We start from the raw sequence: 24,542 nt of genomic DNA, 5'->3' as shown, positions 1-24,542 counted from the left end.
GGCTACCTCAGAAACTCTAGTGCAATGGTTTTCAACCTGTGGTCTCCAGACTCTTGTGGGGTCCACAGACTATGTCTAAGGGGTCTGCCAAAAGTGACTATGGAAATAAAGTTTCTGATCAAGAGTAGGTGACAACCCCTCACCTACAGGTCAAAATCCAGAAGTGTTGGCATTACCACAGAAGCCCACACTTTAGTGCCCTGTCAAATGCCATGCTGAGCTTGTGGCAACATGTACAGTTGACTTTGGCTGTCAATTTTCAGTCTAAGACTTCTATGGTAGGGGTCCGTGGACCACAGATTTAATTTCCAAAGGGGTGCACACCTCCATTTGACATATTTTAGGGGTCTGCAAATGTAAAAAGGTTGAAACCACTGTGCTAGTGCAATATATGAGGCACTTCAAGTCCCATGTTGCTGGTTGACCCATAGGACTCTAGCAAAGCACATGAACTGGAACCCGTGCCTGGGCCTAGTGCAAAGCATCTGAGCTGGGCCCCAGGGCGTGAGGCTGTGGTCAGACCTAGGGCCGGACACTCCCCAGCCCTGCTGCCCCTCTCCCGCCATGGCTAGGTGGGGGCGCTGGGGGGCACGTTTGTCACGCGCCTGTGGAGAGCTGAACCCAACTTTTTCTGGCTCAGGCTCGCTGGCCACAGGTGTCCGGACAGGCGAGCCCAGCCCCGGGCCCCGCTCAGCGGCCGCCACTGCTCCGCTAGCCCAGCAGGCGCGTGCGGGGGGAACACGCCTTCGAGGGAGGGAGGAAAAAAAGCCCCGAGTTCCGCTTCCTGAAGGCGCCTTGGCCGGGGCAGCGCCCGACGGGCTGCAGGGGAGCCGGCGCTGCGGGCACTCGGCGCGGGGCTCGCCAGGCACATGGCAGGGGAGCGGAGCCGCCGCTTCACCCGGAGCCGGCTGAGACCGGGCTTGGCGGCTGAGCTCCGCCAGAGCGCCGCCTCGGCAGCCGCCGCCCACCACCACCAGCTGCGCGTGAGTCCGGGCGTCTTCTCCGCGGGGTCGGGAACGTGCCGGGGACTGCGCCGAGCCGCGCGGGAGGGAGACCGAGCTGCCCGGCGGCTCCCCAGCCTTCGGGCTGAGCGCCCTGGGCATGGAGCTGGGAGAGAGCGCTCCGCGGTGTGCCGAAGGGGCTGGATCTCCGTGCCCTAGCGCCCTGGTTTTCAAACTTTTTTCCTCGGGACCCAGTTGAAGAAAATTGTTGATGCCACCAACCCAAGGGAGCTGGGGATGAGGGGTTTGGGGTGTGGGAGGGGCTCAGGGTGGGGCAGAGGGTTGGGGTGAGGGCTGTGGGGTGGGGCTGAGAATGAGAGGTTCAGGATGTTGGAGGGAGCTCTGGGCTGGGGCAGAGGGTTGGGGTGTAGGAGGGGGTCAAGGCTCTGGGTGCAGGTGCTGGGGTGGAGCCGGGGATGAGAGTTTGGGAAGTAGGAGGGGGCTCAGGGCTGGGGGGCAGAGGGTTGGGTGCAGGAGGGGCTCAAGGCTCTGGGCTGGGGGTGCAGGCTCTGGGGTGGGGCTGGGATGAGGGGTTTAGGGTGCAGGAAGGGGCTCCAGGTTTGGGGGGGCTCAGGGCTGGGGCAGGGGGTTGGGGTACAGGAGGGGTGCAGGGCTCTGGGCTTTGGGTGCAGGCTCTGGGGTGGGCCAGGGATGAGGGGTTTAGGGTGCAGGAAGGGGCTCTGGTATGGGGGGGCTTGGGGCACGGGGTTACCTCAGGCGGCTCCTGGTCAGCGGTGCAGCGGGGGTGCTAAGGCAGGCTTCCTGCCTGTCCTGGCATCGTGGACTGCGCTGCGCCCCGGAAGTGGCCAGGAGCAGGTCCAGCTCCTAGGCGGAGGTACGCAAGCGGCTCCATGCGGCTCTTGCCCGCAGGCACCGCTCCCTCCCCATCCCCAGTGCTGGCCAATGGGAATGCAAAGTTGGTGGGGTGGGGGCAGCATGCAGAGCCACATGCTCCCCACCCCACCACCCCCCACCTAAGAGCTGGACCTGCTGCTGGCCGCTTCTGGGGCTCAGTGCGATTTCAGAATAGATAGGGACTAGCCTGTCTTAGCTGGGCAGCACCGCTGACGGGACTTTTAATGGCCCGGTGGGCGGTGCTGACCAGAGCCGCCTCGACCCAGTGGCTTACATTCTGTGACCCGGTATTGGGTCATGACCCGCAGTTTGACAACCACTGCCCTAGAGCCCTCTGTAGTGTACAGTAGGGTATACAGAGTTCTAGAGGATATAGAGAGGCGTACAGTGTGCAGTTAGGTATGGAGGCTCTAGGGTAGTGAGCGGTCTATAGTGTACCTTTGATATGGAGATGTTCAAGGGTACAGAGAGATCTATAGTGTACAGCTCTCCATATGGAGAGGTTGGCATGTTACAGTGGGGCAAGGAGGTCTCTAGAGTATAGAGCGCAATGTATCAGTTAATATGTACTAGTATAGAAATACCACTATATTGATCAATTTAGAGATCTCCATTGTATAGCTCTATGTACCAGCATATACTCCATAGTGACCTCTTCTATATGGAGATTTCATCCATCTTTTATAATATGTGTAGCGTTATATGATATACAGATATTTTAATTGCATAGATCTGTGTCTAATCTAAAATGTGTGTGACTTATGTACTTGTATAAACTGTATCTAGATCTCCAAGCAGTTCAGATGACGTTGTGGTATGGTTTATAGACCTAGGACTGTTTTGGTACTTAACAATTTAATGAATGAGATTTTAAGTTTCAAAATCACTTTGAAAGCACTTTACAAAATCACGCTGCATATGCACTTTTTCACAAAAAATGAGATACTCTAAAAACTGCCTGGAGGGATTCTCCTTCCAAATGAGTCACACATGGCAAGTTTGTGGACCAGTATCCATGATTTAGGTGGAGAAGAAAGTTTTTCAACAATTTTTATGTGTCTGTTTGATCTTACAGACCAGAAAACAAGGGCCCCAATCTTGTAAAGACTTAAGCACATGCTTAATTTAACTCACTGTGAGTAGTCCCATTCATGTGGGGTATTCAGAGTCTGTAAAATTAAACAAGTATGCCTAAGGCCTTGTCTACCCTATGGGGAGAGATCTATCTAAGTTATGCAATTTCAGCTACGTGAATAACGTAGCTGAAGTCGATGTACTTAGCTCTACTTACCGTGGGGTCCACATTACATGATGTCGACTGGAGACGCTTTCCTGTTGACTCCTCTTACGCTTCTCGTTCAGGTGGAGTGCAGGTGTCAACGGAAGAGCGGTCTGTGGTCAATTTAGTGGGTTTTTTGCACATTGAACCCCCGGTAAGTGTAGACAAGTCTTTGCGGGATCAGGGTAAAGGAATGGACAAATTGCAAGGTAAAAATACCTTTTGGAGTGTATAAAACATCCACGTATAACTCACTCCATAGAGCATAAAGATATCTCTAATGAAGGCCACTTTAAAGGTGTTAGCCTGCATGGTTTTTAGCACCAATGTACAGTAAGTACAGCAGGAAGTTTTTAAGTTAAACCTTTAATTTGTCTTTTTGATGGTCTAGCTGTATATTGTAACTTGAACCTAGACTGATTTTCATTTGCCACACAGGGCCCCAAAGGTTAAGTATGGAAACCTCTTAGTATCCCTACAAGATAGTCCTAGTATGGATTTAAAAATATTCTGAGTCAGCAGTTCTTATTCCCATGTGATTTTAGGTACTTCACAGGATATTTTTAATATTTTCTTCATGGTTATTTTTTTATTGAAATGCTTGTAAGTTCCTGGTTATTTCCACAGGAAATCCCCTGGGTGAAAAGGCCAAAGACACAACACTTACACAGAGACTCTTTCCCTCATGTTAATACATTCTTGAAAATCATAATTATAAGGCCTGATTCATCATTTCCCTGCATCTTACATAGTTATTATACTGGAGCAAAGGGGGTGTAAAATGCTTTGTAATGACCTGGTAGCATTTACATCCTCTTTGCACTGATGCAAAGTGCAGGACAATAGAGAATGAGGTCCATGCTGTCTAAGAAGGAAAGAACATAATTAGAATTGCTGAAGTTCACAGAGAACTATCAATCTACCTTTTAGAATGAGACAAGATATGTTAGCAGCATTTTCAACATTATGAATCCTCTTTGATTTATTTATTCATTTATATATTTTTAAATAATCCATTAAAGGGGATAAATGGCTCCCTCTTGGATGAATAACCAGAGGATAATGTATGTGATTGATCAAATTCATGCAGGTAAATATTTCCCTTTCCATGTTCTGGGAGAAGATATCTGACTCAAGTAGGGTTAAGAGTTTGAGAGAACAAGGAAAATCAACAGCAATTGCCACCAAAAAGCTAGCATTTGTCATCGGTTACCACACGTTGGGGCCTAAGTCACTGCAGCTTCCCCCTATACTTAGAATAGGAAATAACTGAAGTAGCTATGTCCCCACGGGCTGATGGGCAGTTTCTTTGGTTTAATGGGCCCTGTACTCCATTCCTGATGTACAGCCCTGGAAATGGAGCTGTCTACGAACAGCCGGTTCAGTCTTCCTAGCTATCTAAAAGCCAAATACAATTCACCCTTTTCCCTACCTCATTGCTTTCTGAATTTGCAGTGCTTTCCCTAGTCATCCTCCAGGGTCTAGGGGAAATGATTCATAACCTCTGACACTGAGTCATGAGTGAGGTGGGTTGCATAAGTGCTATGCTGCCTTCCGAAGACCGTTCCACTCGGCAAACCATCCTTTCAAGAACTAAAGGAGTCTCCCTAGCCTGGGCAGATTGTTTTGCTGCAGCCGGTTCTGCACTGCCGAGAGCTGGGGACTAGAATTTGGACCATTTGGAAATGCCAAATCTCCATGCATGCAGTTTTCACATGTGTTGAATCTGCAAACTTTTAGAGCTGAAGAACTTTATAGGTAGCACAAAGCGTGCTTACAAATAGATTCATAGATTCTAGGACTGGAAGGGATCTCGAGAGGTCATCGAGTCCAGTCCCCTGCCTGCATGGCAGGACCAAATACTGTCACTGTCACATGCACTAAAGAAATGTGGTCACTTCTTCAAGTAGAACATTGCTCAACAGTATGGTCTTAGCTTTTTCATTTTTAGATATAATTTTAAAGGGGGTCAATTTAAAATCAGATACTGTAAGCAAACTAAGGCTATGTCTACACTACAACCTTAAGTCGACCTATGTTAGGTCAATTTACAGCCACAACTTTAATTACTGTGGTGGCTGATGTCCACTCTACCCTCCTTTTATTGGCGGTGCGCGTTCTCACCAGGAGCGCTTCTATCAACTGAAGAGGGGCAGTGTGGGAGACTGAGAGCCAGGGCTCTCAGCTCCATGCAGCTCCCTACTGGGAACCCAGCTGTCCCCCAGGGCTTCTCGCTTTCCCGCTCCCAGCCAGGAGCAAGGGGGCAGCGGCCCAGGGCTTCTTACCTCCAGGGGAAAGATCCGCACCTGGAGTCTAGTCAGCTGCTGTGCTCCTGGTGGGGAGCCAGGACCCCAGACCTCCAGGTGGGGGTGACAGCAGGGTTCCCAGCGGGTGGCAGCCCGAATTGGAGTGGAGACCTGGCAGTAGCCCGGCTGGGGAGCCAAGAGCTGGCTTTCTTGTCAATTGCACAGGTCTAGCAGAGCCCTGAAATTGACAAGAATGACAGCCAACAGTCAATGTAAGGAATGCAGTGTCTACACAGACACTGCATTGCCTTAACTACACCGACATAAGCCCTATGCCTCTCACTGAGGTGGTTTTATTATGTTGGCATTACAGGGGAGTTACAAACTGTGTACTGTAAACAAGGTCTAATTTATAACATTTTCTATTTACATCTTAGATTATTAAAACTGACAGTATTTTAGAAATACTTTCTATCAAACAAAACACTACTGTGTTAATACATGAGAACCAGAATCTGAAACTGAAGAAGCAGCAAAAATGAAACGGAGCAGTTTAGTTTAACTGAAGAAGTTGAATAAAATACAAAACAGTAAACCTGATGCATAAACGGTGGCAAGCAAATTTAGATTTAAAAAATTCTTTCAGCTTTAGTAACATAAAAGTGTATTAGTGATCTAAGTAAGCAATAAAATAAAAATCCTGTATTAAAGTTAAGGATATCCCTTTAAAAGGTTATACTTGAACAGCAGTCAGGAACTTTTGTACGCAATTTCTGAGAGCTTTGTTCTGTTGGCTGGTGGAATATAATCTTTCTGGGATACATTAGAATTTATAGTTTGGTTTCTAAGACAAAATGCAAAGGGATCCTCCAAGATTTTTGCCTCTTACCAAATATGAAGGTTGCAGATGCCTGTTCAAATTGAGTTTTCAGTTAGACTTGTTAGTGGGGCATATTGTCTTTGGGCATATTGATGAAGTTACCATCTTTTTACAGTGGTTTTGTAGGTGGGGGGCGGGGTGGGGATAGGGGGTTTGTGTCTTTATTAACTTTGCCTGTGAAAGCCAAATTACATATTTTTATTCTTTGTGCTTAGAAACTCAAGCCGGGATTCAAAGCTATTCTCTTAAGGGTGAAGTCCACTCTACTCGCATAAAACCTGAGTAGCTGGGCTCTGTATGGGTCCAGCATGGAAGTAGGGAGGAAGAATAGGTGTAATCCACCCTGAGCACCTGCACTCAGGGCCAAGGTGCATGGCTACAAAACTATTCGCTGAAATAGTTATCATAGCCTCTCTGCACCTGTTCAGCAGTGTTGGTAGCCACTGGATCTGTATAGACACAGATTCCATGGAACCTTCTCTGGTTCTCAAGGTGTGCGTAGGCATTGCTGCATTTCCCCTTCAGCCACAATGCAGGGCCCAAGCATTATGGAATATCTTCATTGGTCTTCTGCACTATAGGTGAATATTAGTCTAGAAAAGAAAAGGAAAATGTGATGTGTATTAGGCAAGAAATTATGGGAGCTATTTTGTTTCTTTTATCTCAGACTCTTCAGCTGGAGTAAACATGCTTATCTGTCAACAAAGTTACTTTATTTTATTTGATGTGCAGTGTTAATCCTGGCTTCTGTTCTTGTTTACTGCAGTAACTTGCGCAGGCTGTGCCCTTATTTATCCCAGGATAACGAGGCTCCATTATTGTAAATCATTCTTATTAGGAATTACCATGGGGCACGAGCAGCTTGTTCACAATGTAGCAGCATCTTTAACTATTGCAGTCATGTTCCACTTGATCTTCCTTCCGTACTATGACTGCCTAAAATGTGACATTTTGGGACAAAATCCCTACGTGTTATGATCCCTTTATGATACTCTGATAGTGACAAGGAGCTGTAAATCTGGGAGCCCTGGCTACTGTGGAATAACATGGCTTTCTGCCATGGCATAAGGAGTGTGCCAGGGGAAAGAGGGTATGGCAAGAATCTACCGGCTCTTTTTGACTTGTGGGCTGCCCTGTGCAGGCTGTGGTCAGCAGAGTGTAGTTAGAGCAGCTCTAAAGCTGTTGTAACTGATGTGAGGGATTAGGTAGGCCTCTGGCTGGCCCAACATATCTGGAGATGTGGTAAAGTAAAGGTGGGTTACAGTAGTATGTAGCCTTTCTTGCTTTTGCACTGGCTCCTGTCTTCCCATTCCCTCCCCCGCTCTTGTGGCATGGCTTATGACATCAGGTGCCTAAGTGTTTTGTTGAACCTCGGCCTTATGAATAAGCTATGAGCCCATGGAACAGATTCTCAGCTGGTGTAGATTGTCATAGCTCCATTGAAGACAATGAAATTTACGCCTGCTGAGGACCTTACCACTGTTCTCAGTTCTTTACTCTCCTCACATTTATTGCTTTCTTCGTAGGTGATCTGCTTTACCTTTACTCAGGAACAGAGGCTGCTGTTCCTCCAACCACTGTAAAAAAAATAAAATTAAATAAAAAATTAAAATTAAAAAATGTCCATTTCCTTTTCAGACACTCTCTTTTATCGGTCATTGAAAATAAAATGTCAAGGGCCATTTAAAACTCAGCTCAGTATTCTGTTCATGTACTGGAGGCACAGGACAGTGCCTCTGACTAATCTGGGAAGAAGTGAGAATTTGTATTTATTATTTGGAGTTATATTATGTAAATCAGAGATGTCTCCAGTGCCCAAAAATGGTGAATGAGGAAGCAGAGATTGAAGGACAAGTGTATGTGCAACACTTCTTGGCGTGTTTTAGAGAACATAATATTTCAACATTAACGTATTCTGCATTAGTTGCACAAGCATTTTTTTTCCAGAAACCTACCATGCTGTCTGAAAGCTCTGTAATATTACTCATGCTGTTCCAATAATTGCAAAATGCTTAATTATTTCTTTTATTTTAATTCTTTATAAAAAAGGAATTTACAAATCTGCTCAATGAAACCGTCAAGTTTAAACAATTTGCTTAAAATATTCCACATATTTCTTCTTAAAACAAAGTTCCAAAAATGTTGCAAACTTTTTGTTACTTTGTCTTAAATATGTAGACTTGTTTTGAAATTGCTAGGCACAAGTTAACTATAATTGTCCATGCAAGTTGGGTAATTGTTTACACAAATAGCAAGTTAATTTGTCTGTCACTCAGTTTGTATGTGCAGTTGTAGTAATACTTGGGTGGGAGCTCCTGATATGTGAGCCAGTATTAGACATGACACACATCTGCAGGTGGTATTGCTGGATTGCTAATGTATTAGCCAAATATCTTGTATCTTTGTGGTGCTCCTCTATTTTCCAAACAAAATCAGTGCCTGACAGTTTTATCCAGGCAGGTTGTGGTGGTTGACATTTACCCTTCATTTAAATGAGCCTTAAGTGATTTCTCCTCTCATTTCTCTTACATTAGCTGACTGGGTTAATAGTATTGTGGAATCAGGATCTTGTTCCACGTGCCATTTGTACTGGCAGAAATTCGTTTCCATTGTACTGTGTGCAGCCCAGTGCAGATGGTTATGGTATTTAGTGACCTCTCTGGCCTTTTGGTTCTGTTTCTTATAACAGAATGTTAGGTTTCTCTCTCACACTGTGTTTATCCTGTGCCTGAATTCCACTTTAATGATTCTTTGGAATACTCATGCTTCAAATGTATATTCTGAGTAGTGGGTTTGAAATGAGCAATACAAATTCCATTAATACGGTGAGTTCACAGGTTGCTGGGGATTTTTAGTTTTAGGTCTAACTTTCAATTCTGAAGATAGTTACCACTTCTAAATATGGTGGTTTCCTCAATACACCCATGCTACATCCTTTCTCCTTTCGTTCTCTGTGCACATTATCATTTGTAGAAAAAGTGATCAGTTTTCAGATGACAGTGTCAACAAGAACACATAACCCGCTTGTATTCAAAATACTAATCAAGACATTGAACTTGGGTAGTACAAATACCCCTAGGCCAAATCCTGAGGTCCTTATTCAGTGTTTACTTAGTCCATACTCGGGTAAAGCCCATTGACTTCAGAATCATTACAAATACCATGCTTACATGAATGGAATTTGTATTGTAAATTTTTGATGTTTGGAAGGTACAATGTTGACTTGAACACTTTTGGGTACATAGGTTATTCTAGAGATGAGCTGTGAATGGGCTTTTCACTTCTGAAAATGTTCTGATGTCCTCTTTATATCCATTATATATTGAAATCAGTAAGACATAATTTGAGATAGTATTAGTGCTATGCTTCCAATATATGAAATGTATGGTAATATATTGCTCTATGTGTATATAGAATGCACTCTGTAACTTAGAGCAGATACTACATGTTAGCCTGTAGACTATTTTTAAAATGTCATGATTTATTTTAAAGGCAATTCATGTGCAAAGGTGTTGTTTGTGATATAAACTCAGAAACAAGCAAAGGTGATAACTAAACATACATTGAGTAAAATATTGATGCTGTTGAAATCAATAGGCATTTTGTCACTAATTTCAGTGGGGGCAGGATTTCATCCATTGTCGTCTCTAGTACTTAGGCAAAATAGAGCACTACCTGAAGCCTAAATCATGTGAAGCGATCTGCTGTCTGATTCTTTATACCTTTACCGCTGAGGCGATTGTTTGAGTAAAACACCATTGACATCTCTCCTCAGCCTGCCCAGTATAGCCCACAGAAGTCTGAACCACCAGGTCCTATGGCTGCGAGGTCAGGTTCCCCAAAGCCAGCTCAGCCATGTCTGCTGCTGTCAGGTCCTGTTCAGTGAAGTCTCCATTAGATCAGCTACTGCTGGGGCCTGATCCACAAAACAGCCATGTTCCATTTGATCTGTTGCTAGGTTCAGCTCCACAAAGGCTCCGAAATCTCTGAATAGAAAACCCAGAGCAAAGCAAGATCCCCAGAGTCCCTGTTTTCCCTGGTAGACTTTGGGCTCACTACACAATCTGAGTCCCATTATCTGTTTGCTCAGTGTGACCCACTTTTCCCAGGCTATACCTTTCAGAATCTTCCCACCTTTAATAAATTCACTTGCATGAAACATTTACTATCACTTCCAAAACAGAACACAAATGCCAATCAATGCACGTACAACACTATACAGAAATGCACTGGGGCAAAATAACAATTAATATCCGTGAACCCTGCCAGAGCTAGCTTTCTCTCTTTCCTCTATAGGGGGAACAGAGAGTTTCCTTTCCCTTTAAACCTTCTAAGTCTAACATGTTCCATTCATTTTTTTCTCTTTATCTTATTAATATGTATTTACAAACTTAACAGTAGTCTAAATACTTTTTTGGGGGGTCTGTTAATTGGTATCTTTGATACGTAATCTTCTCTAAGTGATAGATGCTTGAAAGGGCTCCATGCTGATTATTATTAAACATTTACATATTGTACGTGGTGCTTTACAATACAGACTAAGTTCCCTTGTAGTGCTGTAGGCAATGCTAAGTAGCCCCACTTGTGCTCCCCAGGATTTGCATGGGAGTAAGGGGTTTCCAGTGCTCCTTCACATTTATGCAACACCAGCCAAAATCGGGCTTTAACTGCTATGCTGTTTTGGAACAAAATGCTAAAGCCCTTAGATGCTGTGATATGAGTTTGTTTTAAAAGCTTAAGCAAATACATAAAATTAGTAAACATACTCATTTCACACACACAGTGGACTTGTACTGGCAGCATTCCAGCATCTGAGCTACCATCACTGGTATTTTCAGAGGAGGCTAATTCAATCGGAATGGGGTGCCAAACTCCTTTAGGATTCTTTCAGTATCTCAAACAGCACTATTCATTCATGCAGGCTAATAACAAAAGGGTTAAAAATATCATTTAAGGAAATGACTTATACTATTCTCATTTAAAATAGCAAAAATAACTTTATTATTACATTCGCTACATAATATTGCTGTTATATCTCTACATTTTAGTGATGTATGTGTGGGTGTATATAAAAATATATAAATAACACCAAAATGTAGCAAGATATATCTGGAATACATGTATTTCCCTCCAAATTCTGCATTCCATATTATCTATAAGGAGTAAAAAGCTTTTCTATCACTGAGTCTGAAATTGGCTTGTTTGCCTTTCTCATCTTTGAGGGTAATGTCGACTGACTTAAAGCAAACATGATTCTAGGTTGCTTTGACATGTTGACCTAAATTAAATGATGTAGATATAATGAAATTTAATGAATGCAACTGAGTTAGATACAATAGGGGGAAAAGCTTCCTTTCTAAATGTAATCATTTATCAACAAGAAAAAATAGAAATGTCTATTTCTGAAACAGGAATGGCTAAATATGTTTAGCACAGAAACTTTTTTTTCTTGCTCTATTGTTCTTGGTTTCGGTTAATATAGTAGCTGTGGATTCTTTGAATCTCTCATTGTTTGAACATGTCATTGCCCACTATGTGGAAATTGTTTTCTGGTAGGGGTACCTAATCTTGTTCCCACTTATACTTGTTATAAACTGATGTATCTCCTCTGACTTAAATATATTAACTCCTAAGCTACAGTGAGATAAGTAAGAATACAATTGGGCTCTCCAGTGTTTTATAAAGCATTCATATTCATTTCCTAAACATATGTGAAAATACAGTCCAAATTATGTGGTTAAACCAGTGGATAGTCAGAGATAAGACTGTTGGTCTTATCTGAAAGCTAGCAGGAACATTTAAGGTTAACTGTATGTTAAATATATCTGTATTTAATGTACGTTCACCAGTGATCTTTTTGGTCTGAACTTGAGTTTACTTTTCAGACTCAGGTAAAAATTGTGTTGAATTGGGGATCCCCTTTTGAGGTCTAGGTTTTTGTCAACAATTTTAAAGGCTCACAATACTAATTTGACTTCATGCTCCCCCCTCCCCACCCCCAGTTTTTAAAATAAGGAATTACCTTCCCACTTTTGGATGATTCAATTAAAAATCAAACAAATAAGTTTTCTGTCTGAAGGAAAATCTGTGTTTTGTAATAGAGTTAGAAGAATTGCCCAAAGCTAGTGGATGGTACAAGCAGGTTTCCCAAATAGATTTCAGTAGACTGTACTGTATTTATCTTTTTCATTTTAATAGCTTTGTTTTTCTCTGCTCCATTTTTAACATTCTCTCCATGGGCAGAGGAACCATGTAGACGAGCCTGCACAAAGCCTCTGCGTCACTCAAGTCCTCAAATTAGAGCTTAAGGCAAATTTGAGTGGTCCACAGGCCGTATTCTGGCTCTCTCTTGGGGCGAATGTTATTGTGCTCACTCTCTACTCCATTTCTCACTCCGTTTTTCCATTGTTTTTTCTCTGTGCTCCGTTTTACACAGTCTGTCTCCTTAGTTGAATTGTACCCAGTTCAAGTTTGAGTTCAAGACAAATCCACTGTGTTCAAGAGCATTTTATAATGGTCTAAACCAGTTTCTCACCTCTCTTTTAACCCTTACTATGGGCCAGATGCTTTGCTCTTCCTGAGAGGTACTGAGTATCCTCAGTTTCCAGTGATGTCAGTAGCAATTGAGGATGTTCAGTCCCTCTCATGGTCAATGTCTGTGGTATTATCATTGGTTGCCAAGTATTTTGGGTGGGTTGTTATGCTGATGGTGCATTTAAATATGCGGTGAAATAAATTATATCAAAGTGCATCAACTCTTTATCACGATGAGTGAATGTGTCCTTTCATCTGACTAAATGGAAAAAATAGGCGACAGCTTTAGAGTAAGCAGAGAGCCATCCAACGAGAGTGGAGTATGTTGTCTCTTTACTATCGTTGATTAATATTTTATTTCCCATTAGAGTAAATTGATGCATTTTACATTATTTTCATGTGCCTTGGTGTGGTGGAGCAACACATACATGGATGAATTGGTTTTTGATGCAAACTTGGTGAACAGCACTCTTCCCAGATATGAGAAGGTCATGCAAAATGCCCTTAGGATGCTAGATAAGAACATTTTAAATCTCTTATGTGTTCAGGTATGCTTTTTTCCTCTTGAGGAAATACCCTATTCCCCATTAAGGGCCCAGTCCTGTCATGTGCTCAATGCCCTAACCTCCAACCTTGCACGATCTCGGCCATAAGTTTCCATAGGAGTCTCTTTCACTGAGGAACTTTGTATTTCAGTTCTCCTACATCTGTTTTGCAATATCTTTATTTCTCTTTTGTCAGATTTTTGTAGGAATGCCTCTGTCAGATTTTGTAGGTTATAAAGTAACTGGCGGTGTTTGCACCAGTCATTCTCTCTTGTGAGGTTTGAAACTTCTATTCATTTTTGTGGGCCAAATCCTGGCTCCATTGAGGTCAATGAAAGTTTTCTCATTGGCTTCTTTGGGACCAGGATTTTTAGCTATTTAATTGGAAGACGCTTTGTGTATCCCTGACTCATCCTATGAGAGTAAATAGGGCCACCAACAATAGAGACACCGAGGCAGGAACTTCTAGGGCAGCAAATTTTAGTAGCATCAGAAGCACTAGAATGAGCACTAGTGTAAATGGTAGATTCTCTATAACTTGAAGTCTTTAAATCATGATCTGAGTACTTCAGTGACTCAGCTAGAGGTTAGGGGTCGGTTACAGGAGTGGGTGGGTGAGTGAGGTTCTGTGGCCTGCAATGTGTAGAAGGTCAGACTAGATGATCATGATGGTCACTTCTGACCTTAAAGTCTATGAGTCTATGAGCACACTATGATAGGGCAGTTTTGCTACCCTGTATTGGGAAATCAAAGCATTTCTGGTTTGCATTTAGCAATATTTATTCAACATTTTGTACCTGCAATGTTGCATTCAGTTCTAAGCACCACCTTACTGACAAACTGGAGAAAATTCAGAGGACAGCAATAAAAATGATCATCAAGAATTGGAAGGACTGACTCATGAAGAAGGATTAAAAAGAGCTAATATGGATAGTGTGGCTTATATGTATGGGATGGCTAAGATGAAAGGTAAAACTACTCTTGCCTTACTCATGTGAGGAGTCCCATTAAAGTCAGTGGAAGTACTTGTGTGAGTAAGGCAATCACAGTTTTTTCCTGTGAGACATGATAACAGTATATAAATATTTGAAGGATGTGTAAACCCCCAAGAGGGAGAGGGAATACTGAGTGTACTATACAAGGGTACAACTAGCACTAGTGGGATGATCGTGGGAAAATTTAGGCAGAATAGTAGAGGAATCTTCCTGATGGTGGATGCATTAGGTGGAGGAACTGTCTCACTTAAGGAAGCCTTGTGATTTGGGATTTTTATATCTAGACTGAACAAAATATGGCAAAATGTACTGCACAGTACCATCATGCATTGGCAGGGAGGTAACTTGGATGAGTAAATGATTTGTTTTCAATTCTGACTTTCATGATTCTGCATACAAGTTTATTCATCAATAAATAGTTAGTATAATCATGTATAGACTTCAGTACTTCTTTCAGAATAGCACATGATCAGTATAGATGTTTTCCCATTCTTATATTTGCAATGTTTACTAAAATATGTTCTGAGCTATCAGATGGCCCCATTCACAGTACCTGAACACGTATTTCCTTTTCTCTTGTTGACAATCCATCATCCCATTGGCACATGGAGAGCAAATATAGACAAGAGAAAGTATGGAAGTAAAATATTATTCTAAATTGAAATTCCATCTGTCAGAAGCATCTGTGTATTCCAAAGCTCACAACTCATTTTAAAGCATTGACTGGACTTTGCCCCAGATGTGAATCATTTGACCCTGGAAACTGTGTTCTTGCATGGCGTTTCTGCACTTACTGACACCATTTAATCAAACAATTTCATCTACAAACACTGGTTGAGGCCAAGTCATGGAACATGAGTTTGACCTGTGTATCCTATTTGGATAATACAAATCCCTACATCGGGATGGCCAACCTGTGGCTCCAGAGCCACTCTTCAGAAGTTAATATGCGGCTCCTTGTATAGACTGTGGGGCTGGAGCTACAGGTGCCAACTTTCCAATGTGCGGAGGGGTGCTCACTGCTCAATCCCTGGCTCTGCTCCTCCTCCTCCCCAGAGCCTTCTGCACACCATGGAACAGCTGATTGGGAGGTGCGGGGAGGGAGGTGGCAGGTGCTGATCAGTGGGGCTGCCGGTGGGTGGGAGGCACTGGGAGCAGGGTGGGGGGGAGCTGATGTGGGGCTGCTGACGTATTACTGTGGCTCTACAGCAATGTACATAGGTAAATTCTGGCTCCTTTTCAGACTCAGGTTGGCCACCCCTGCCCTACATATTTAAAGCAATGTTATCGGGATTTAGTCTCAGAACTCCCATTAACCTTAATGAGAATCACATAGCTAAAACATTGCCTGTATCTGAGAATTTAGGGGGATCTGATTAAGTTGAAATTCAAGAAATGCATGAACAGAGATTTAGCTTATCCTTATTCCTAATCAAATAATACTCTGTAGTTTGGCAGCAGCTTCAGGAAGCCTTCACAAAGTAGCCACAGTATATTTAAACCTGAAGAAGTACTGTAGTCCCTCTCTCAAAGGTCCCCTGCCACTTCCTTCTTGGAGTCAAATACGGTCCCAAAGATTTTGATTATGCCATAAAGTTTGTATAGAGTTGGATCTCATATAATGTAGTAGATGCAGTGAGGGTCTGTGCTTGTTTGGAGAATGGAAAACTATGGATGACCAAGCAGTTATAAGTACTTAAAAAAATGATGTGGACATAAGAAAAACACCTTTTGCCTGGTTTATTTAAAAATATGTCAATAAGGATAAGTGTAGGAGCACCAGTCCCTGATGGAATGTTTCCCTTCAATCACTATGTACCCCTCCAGTCACAACATATGAGGGCAGGTGTTGTAAAGGAATGCTGTGTTGGAATGGAGCACAATGCAGTACCTAATGCTCCTTATTAAAAAGGAAATCTGCCATGTATTTTAGTCGCTCTTGCAATGACAGCCCTCCATATTTGTCTTGCATTGCCTGTACGTTACACTTACATGATCCGCGCACATGAACATCGAACACCCACTTATTGGCTCTCCTCTCCTTCTGTTCCCCAGACTGCTGCTCTTGTGCCTCCTGATCATCTCTCCTTTGTCTCTTTCTCCCATTCTGCTTTTAGCCTTCATTCATGCTTTTCTATACGTGTGGCACAGTCTGCCACATGCACCCTATCTCTGCCAGAGAAGCACCCTATCTCTTCCTGCCCTTCTTCATAGCCTCTCTTAAAACCCACTTCTTCCAGGAATTCTTCCTTCCTTGTTTCCCCAAGCTACTAATCTCTCCACTCCCTCTTTTAACTGAACTTTAACTAAACCATTGTTGTGTGTCATGTTGTGTATTGTATGTCTTTGTGTTGCCTACCGTAGATTGTAAACTCTTTGAGTCTGGGAATGTGTCTTTCTCTGAGTGTCAAGTACCAAATGATTATATGGTTCTATATAAATAATTGCTCATATGATCATTATAATATATATTTATAAGATGTTGAAATGTAATTCAAATAATAGCTAATGCATCTTTTAGAAAGGGGAAAAATATACTCATCCATTTTTGATATTCATGCTCCTTTAGTGTTTCAAAAGCTCCATATTTATTACATGGTGGTGGAATGCCTTGATATATGAAAAAAAGAAGAACAGGAGTACTTGTGGCACCTTAGAGACTAACAAATTTATTAGAGCATAAGCTTTCGTGGACTACAGCCCACTTCTTCGGATGCATCCGAAGAAGTGGGCTGTAGTCCACGAAAGCTTATGCTCTAATAAATTTGTTAGTCTCTAAGGTGCCAAAAGTACTCCTGTTCTTCTTTTTGCGGATACAGACTAACACGGCTGCTACTCTGAAACTTGATATATGAAGTTTTCTTGTTTTAATGAAAGCCTGGACAAGTACATAAATATTCATGTAAAATAAATAGCTGACCGGTCTCCATTTATAGTCCTTGGAGTAATATAACATATAGAGAACCTCTTTTGGAACAGACACACTTTGTTATTTAAACCTCATGCTGTTGGGTATTGTGATGTGCCTCCACTGAAAGAAGCTCTTGAAGTTGTGTTCTTGCTGTTAAGTCCTTGATGCATGTGAGTATGTTCCTCCTCTTCTCATTTGCTGATGCATTTTTGAGTAGCACTAACCTGAGGAAATCCCAAGTCCCAGAACTAAGGGCTCAAGCAGGAGATTCCTGTTTCTGAAGCTGAAATCTGGTTTTTGGTTTCTTTGCCAGTCTGTGGGTGAGTGCTGGCACTTAGTGCAATGATTGTAGGCGGTAGAATTTTGTAAATTGAAGTTTGCTGACATGGTTAATCCCTGCTTAGTCCAGACATTATAGGGCTGCTTTTCAAAGATGTTGAGCACCCAATGCTCTAACTGAAATCAACAAGCATCCTTAGCACTAGGCACTTCTGGAAATCTGGCCCTGTCCCCTCACTAGCATGTTTATCATGAGTGTTCAGATAACATTCACACTAAGAAACATGGGTTTAAACACAAGCAGTGTTACTCCTTCATAGGCCAATGGCACGTATGCTCCAGTGCTTTTTCCAGCATATGGTTTTAGCATTTATATTTGCTACTACAATTTTTCCACTCCAACAGCACATGTCCCCACCCCTCCATTTCATGAAAAAATGTTCTGTTTAGTTTTAGGTTTTGGTAAAAAAAAAAACCCTTTTATCCAAACTGTCACTGGAGTCTGTGGGAATTCTGTGCAAGGATTGTAGGATTAGTCTCTGCTTGAAAAGCCTACCTACCTTGTGCTCCCATTGAAGTCCATGGGAGTTTTAACATAGACTTCAATGAGAATAGGATTGGGCTGGTCAGCTCTAATGCTATTGTGATGTGCATGTTGAAATTTCTAAACTCATGTCACTTACAACTGAAGCTGGTTGGAAAGTTTTGGTGAAAAAATCTTTCCCCACAAGATGCAGTGAAATGTTTGCAGAAAAAAATGGTTTCCGTTTCTGACCAGCTAAACGTTTAGTCCCTGGTTTTACAGAGAGCTCTGAGTACAACTATAACTCTATGTCTTGTGAAGAGCCCCATTGAAATCTTTGCCCTAAGTGAGGCCTGTAGTGGTGACAGACTAGCAATTAGACCCCCTCCATTATCTATCCCTTACAGTTTCATTGGAGATCTCTCCTTTTTAAAGAAGACATTCAGGAATGATCATTCATTCATACAATCCCATATGCTGATTTGCTAATAATAAGGCCAAATGATGCAATCCTGACTCTTGCCCTGATAAGGACTGCAGAATTATCCCCGCAGCTAGTAACACAAAATTAGTTCTGCTAGTGTTTATTTACAAGGAAGTTTTAGAAATATTTATTTTTTTAAGGGGGGGGGGGGGAAATCTCCAAGCCATGACCAAACAGTGACACTGCTGCTCCATTCAGCATAAATTAACAGTTAATTTTGCTCTAAGATTGAGATAATGAAAAAGTAGTGAGGCATAATTGCACATTATACAGCTGATTTTAGACAGCTTGGCAGGAAACAGGTTTACTGTTTCCTGTTCTGTTTGATGTGTTGTCAGCTTGCTCATAAATATGTTCCCCATGTGACATTTCAACATTTGCATCTGGTGTGACTCATCTGCTGGGCCGAATGGGCAATACTGGTAACAGCTGAATGTAAATATTATTCTAATTAAGATGTCGGGCAGATTCTGGTCTCAGTTACACCAATATAACTCCCCAGTAACTCCACTGGCATCCACGGAGTTACTCTGGATTCACACCAGTGTAACTGAGATTAGAACGCTGGGAATCAGATTTTGTCACTAAGGCCCCAGCTCACACTAGCTTGTGGGGCTCCTTTAACCCAGGTCAAAGTACCTGGAATCGTTGTGACGTAAGGAGTCACTACACTTCCTGGAGCTTCTAAGATGGGTAACCACTGCACTGCCTCGTTGGCAGGTCCACTGTGACCTTCCCTTTATGGATTGCCAAATCAACTGACTGGGTGTGCAGCATATGAGGTGGGCATGTCTCCATCTTCTCCCTGCCTCTTTTGGGATGGCTTAAATCTTTCTTTCCCTTGAGGACCCAAGCAAGTGCCAGCCACAGTCTGGCTTTAGGTGTAACCTAGCTGACATTCTAATGACTTTCCTGTTTCAGTTTTCTGGTTTCATTTTTGCACTTCTTAGAATGACCCTAGCATTTGGCCAAAATCGTTATAATTGGCAGTCTCTGTGAATGACAAATCCAGGCATGGAATGGCACTAGGATCAATACTGAGATGCAGTTGCTAAAGCTACCATGCCATAATACTTGTGTTTGCTACACTTGGCTCAAGCCAGTGGTAATAGCTCCACATTTTCATAATCACTAAGGGCCAGATTGTGATACCCTTACTCATACTGAGAAATATTTTACACCATGAGTGCCCTATTGATTTCACTGTTACTACTTAAGGAGTAAAATGGTATTCAGTGAGAATAAAGGTATCTATATATTCCCCGTGTGTGTGTTCATTCAGAGCTAGCCAAACTGCTCCTAATTTGCTAAACAGTTTGACAAAAGATTAAATATCAATATAGTAAAGTAAGTGATCTGTATTATTTAGCTGCATCTCTTTGAGATATTATTAAGTCAACATAACATTCCATGTCAAATCATAAATGATTGTTAACATGTAACACAGATTTCTTCTAATTAATTAGAGCACTAAGATGGTTGTAGTGAATTACAGGGCACCCAACACCAGTCACTGTCCTTGCATTGTACATTTTACCTGATCTCAACACATATAAAAATGAAATATATTCTTGTCTCTGAGAAAAAAAAATAGTGTTGAAGAGAAAGGACGGGTCAAAATATTCTGGTGAAAACTTCCAAAACACAGATGAGTGCTTATTTCGTAACAAAAACTATGGGCTAAAGTCTCTAAGATGTGTCTGAGTTGAAGAAGTGACAACCTGCAATAATTAAACTAGTCATGCAATTGCACTTTTCTTTAGTGCCACCTGCTGAAAGTGGAACATAAGCCTACTGAAAGCCTAAATGACAGCAGAAAAACAACTGGGGTGGTCTAAGAGGTTGGTCATCTATTTAAAAAAATGTAATTGCATGTTCAGCACAATTAGAGAACTAATTGCTTGCCTTAAATTAGTCAGTGCATTCGCATGTGTAAGTAATTAGGATTTCTTGACAAGAACTCTTTGATTGCTTTGTCCTCCATTTCCTACCCTTGTGGAAAGTCCTGCAGAACTAAAGGGATATGAAATCAATATCTGGGTTTTACAGAAGTTTTAGGATTTTATAAAATTTCCTCTGAAATCCTTCAGACTATAATAGAGAATGATATTTCTTTAATGTTTTGGGTCAATTTGTAGGAGTCTATGCAGAAGGGCTATAATTCTTTATTAAATCCTATAGGATTGTTTTAAAACTCTAAAGAAAGTTGGTAGCTTTCCACTAAATTGTATAGAACTTTTCCATAAGGCTATGATTTTTTTTAAAATACATTCAAATAAAAGAAAAAGAAAATAACAGTGATGATTAAAGGAGCTTAAAAGTTTAAAAATAAGTTTGCCAACCAGACATTTCACTGAATGAAAATGAAAACTACTTGTATTTAAAGTATTTAGCTCATGTAGTTACTACCCACATTTTAATCTCATTTAAGGTACAGTATTAATCTTTCAAGTAATAAAATACATATGCTACTAATCAAACTATTATTTTTCTAAAGACTATAGCTCGAAATACCAATCAGAAGACATGTGTTTTCAAACACACTGTTACAGCTTGACAAATGCAGACCAAACAATTTATACGCAGTTTGGGTTGTTTTTTGCTAACTTTGCATTTAATTGAATAGAGAGCCTTGTGGATGTGAATATTATTTGCCATCAACAAGGCAGGTTCATTAGTTTTGCTTTTTAGAAAGTTACCCTCCCCTATTTGGAGACCAAGTAAAAGAAATCAGGAGTGAAATCCAGAAAGGAGACATGTAAATTAAAAACACATGCTGAACAAAAAAGGGAAAAAGCTGTCCAGACTGCTGAACACCACAAGATGGCTCATTAGATTCTAACAGTCGATACTGCAACATTGCTGGTCTGCCAAAAAAGCAGAGCAAGATCACATCTAAAAAGTGCAAGATGTTTTCTTGGCATGATAACTGTAGGGCAAAATTGTGGTTTTAAGGCACTTCTTCAGTTGGGCCGCAAGACTTAGCAGAAGAGCTGAGCACCGGTAGCTGCTTCCAGATGCCTTATTCCTAAAATAGGCACAATATTGCATTGCAAAAATGTAGGCCTTCTTTGGCATTCTGTTTTAGGGAGCAACTTGAACGTTCCTCTGTACAATCCAGCTCCACTGGCTAATGCAGAAGGCACAGGGCTGGCTTAGTCCTACTTTATATGGAGACACTAGACTGCTGCCCACTCTGGTCTGATCCAAAGTCCGTTGCAGTTAATGGAAAGCCTTCTGTCTTCCAGGCAGGTCTTTCTACCGACTGGCAATAAAATCTCATGGGGCCTAATTCTGGAAAAAGATCTGCCCTTGGGGAGTTCCATTTACTTCAGTGGGATTCTAGGTGGGTGCAAGGGTCTGATTCCTTTGCAAGATTAGTGCCATAATCCTTGTGCGCTAGACATGTCAGGCTTGGGATTGTGCCTGCTGCAAAGACAGGGGGAAGGCTTGTTTGTGCCCTCTCCCCCTGCTCGCTCTTACAGGGCTAGACACAATTTAGCCATGTTTTTTTCTTATGGGATTAATTTTTCAGTTTAATTCATTTTCAGGTAATTCATTAAAAAATGAGGCTTTTGAGAATTCCAAGGACCTGATACTGATTCCCATTGGAATCCTTGGGCATTGTCCTTGAGTAAGGGTTACACAGACAGGTTGGTAGGTGTAAAAAGGTATGAAAAAAATGGAAATATATTGTACTACTTTGATGGCACGCTCCTTGTGGGATCTTTACTAATAGATAAGAGGAACAGAATCTCTCCTCTATCTGAGCTCCACTCAACACAGGAGAGTGGGGTGGAGGAGCATCAGTGTTTCTGTGGACCACTTTGTGCCAGCCCTGGTTTAAGTTAACTGTGTTAAGCCAAGGGATCATATGCCAGCTGAGGATCAGCAGAGCAGAGAACTCCCCTGAGTGATGTGAAAGAGCCAGGTCACAAATTAAAACTGGTCTCATAATTTCAGCTCTGTTGGGGCATGCAAATGGTGCCATATTTGTGTCATGATAATAGCCCACTAACTCATGACTGAATAACTCATTTACCATAAGTGATCTATTTTCCCCTCTGCTTTGCTATTCTGCCTTGATTTCATTACTCATCCTTCCTTTTCTGTCACCTTTACTTTCCTTTATCTCCACTTTTGGGCCTCTTTTTCCTCTCTTCTACTGTAAAAGCTTACACTGAGCAATTGCCTGTGATTGTTCATTTTGCTTCTAGGCAGAGCTCTTCGCGTATGGAGCCTGTTACAAAGTCAGAGTGAGTAAGAGGAGTCAGTTCACCCTTTTTATCTGCTTCTGCCTACAGATGAAACCACCTAGAAACCTATTTAATTTCTCTTTCCATGTTATGTAGAGAACCTACTGCAAAGGGAAAAAGAGTGTTAGTCAAATTCTCTCTTTTTATCTACTCATTAGTGCAGCCTCCACCAGCTTCTTCTTGCCCTGTAAATTTAAGACATTCAGGATGAGACATTAAACAGGTGATCACTTGGGACAGGAAGGATTAAATGCATCAGATTAATAGATCTTTGACCTGTCTAGTTATCTCTTCTGAATCTTGAAGACTTTAACAGGTTAATCTGGTATTTAACTCCTCACATAATCTTGAATTTTAATAGGCACAATGATACTTGTAGCAGGAAGAAAATGGAGCCAGCAGAGTGGATTCTGTATTTTTTTTTTTTAAATTGACATTAAGCAGGGAATAGCCCTAGGTCAATGTAGTTAAATAATTCATTTAGTAATCCATGTTTGATAGGGACAATAGTCACAACTCTGAGATCCTAGTGAGAAAGGCACAGGGCAGAACAAAACCCTCTATAGAGGAATTTAGACTTTTCTCCTCTGCTCCCCCGCTCCCCATGTTTGGGTGCTATTCTCCCATTCCTCTGGAATTTCTGCATTGTGTGCTCTGGTTTCATGTAGTCCTGACTGTTGAGTTTACTGGCTGCACAGCAGAGCTCCTCCTTTGCAAACAGCTTTAGTTAAACGAACTTGGTTGTGAATGAAGCCTGCCCCAATGGCTTATTAGCTGTATGCTGTTCCGTTCTATGCAGTGCAATCTAACAATTTGTTGTCCTCTGTTAGATTGTATTGAAAGGCATTAGACCATAAGAATCCCTTTAAATCCCATAAAAGATTCCAAGGCATGTATGTTTGCCCTACTCAAGTACATTGTTTTATGGATAAAGGAGGTGTACAGGAGAAGATGATTGTGTGTAGATGGAAGGCAACTTCTGAGCGGTTTCTCTCCTGGGCTGAATGTCAAGAGGTGTAGCTACTCTGTTTGCACATTTACAAAGCAATATAACTCTCAAACTGTATTTCAGAAACCAAGTTGTGCATTTTTTTCTTGTATAATGTATCTAAAGAAACCATCAGCCTGGAATGAAGGCAGATCGGAACAGAGGAAAGATAATTTCAGCTGCAAATTGTTTTGTGGGTCAAGGTGTCAGTACTTTAGAATTCAGGATTCCTCCTTGCTCCAAATTTTGATTGCTTCTTTCAGAAACTACTTCTTGGCTCAAAGAAGAACAGGAGTACTTGTGGCACCTTAGAGACTAACAAATTTATTAGAGCATAAGCTTTCGTGGACTACAGCCCACTTGGCTCAGTAAATGTTGGTCTGGTGAGAGAATACCTGCTTAGGGAGTGTAAGGGAAGTGCTGGCAGAAAATGCAAACTTGAATGGTACTGCTGAATAAGTGCATTAGGGTCCTAAGAAAGGATATCCTGATGAGATGATGGTGCCTCCTCTAATAGGGAGCCACAGTGCCACCCATTTTGAACTGTGTGCCTCCAGTCTCGCGCTGTGTATGGGCTGTGATGAGTTTGCTCTACTCACCACTGGACAGTGCTGTGTACTGGCTGTTCTGGGGATTAGCTCAGTCAGGCTGATGCTCCTTCCAGTGGTTACACCCTGTCAGTTTCTCCTCTGCAGCACATTGTGATATGCCCTTCCCCCACAGCAAAAACAGGTCCTCCAATACAATCGCTTATTTGGTGGGGCTC

General features: G+C 42.0%; 1 protein-coding gene across 2 annotated transcripts in view; it reads left to right on the top strand.

The window, feature by feature from the left end:
* Positions 1-824: 824 nt before the first annotated feature.
* Positions 825-24,542, top strand: part of DOCK10 (dedicator of cytokinesis 10) — a 228,050-nt gene continuing 204,332 nt past the window's right edge. Inside the window, exon 1 of one of the 2 annotated variants that reach the window (XM_054040397.1) lies at positions 825-983. In XM_054040397.1, coding sequence (XP_053896372.1) covers positions 870-983 — 114 coding nt within the window. In that variant the 5' untranslated portion in view covers positions 825-869. The remainder of the gene's footprint in view (positions 984-24,542) is intronic. The other variant, XM_054040400.1, reaches the window with a different exon arrangement.

The sequence above is a fragment of the Malaclemys terrapin genome, chromosome 9 (assembly GCF_027887155.1).
Source record: "Malaclemys terrapin pileata isolate rMalTer1 chromosome 9, rMalTer1.hap1, whole genome shotgun sequence".
NCBI classification, from domain to species: Eukaryota; Metazoa; Chordata; order Testudines; family Emydidae; genus Malaclemys; species Malaclemys terrapin.
This window is presented reverse-complemented; position numbering and strand designations above follow the sequence as displayed.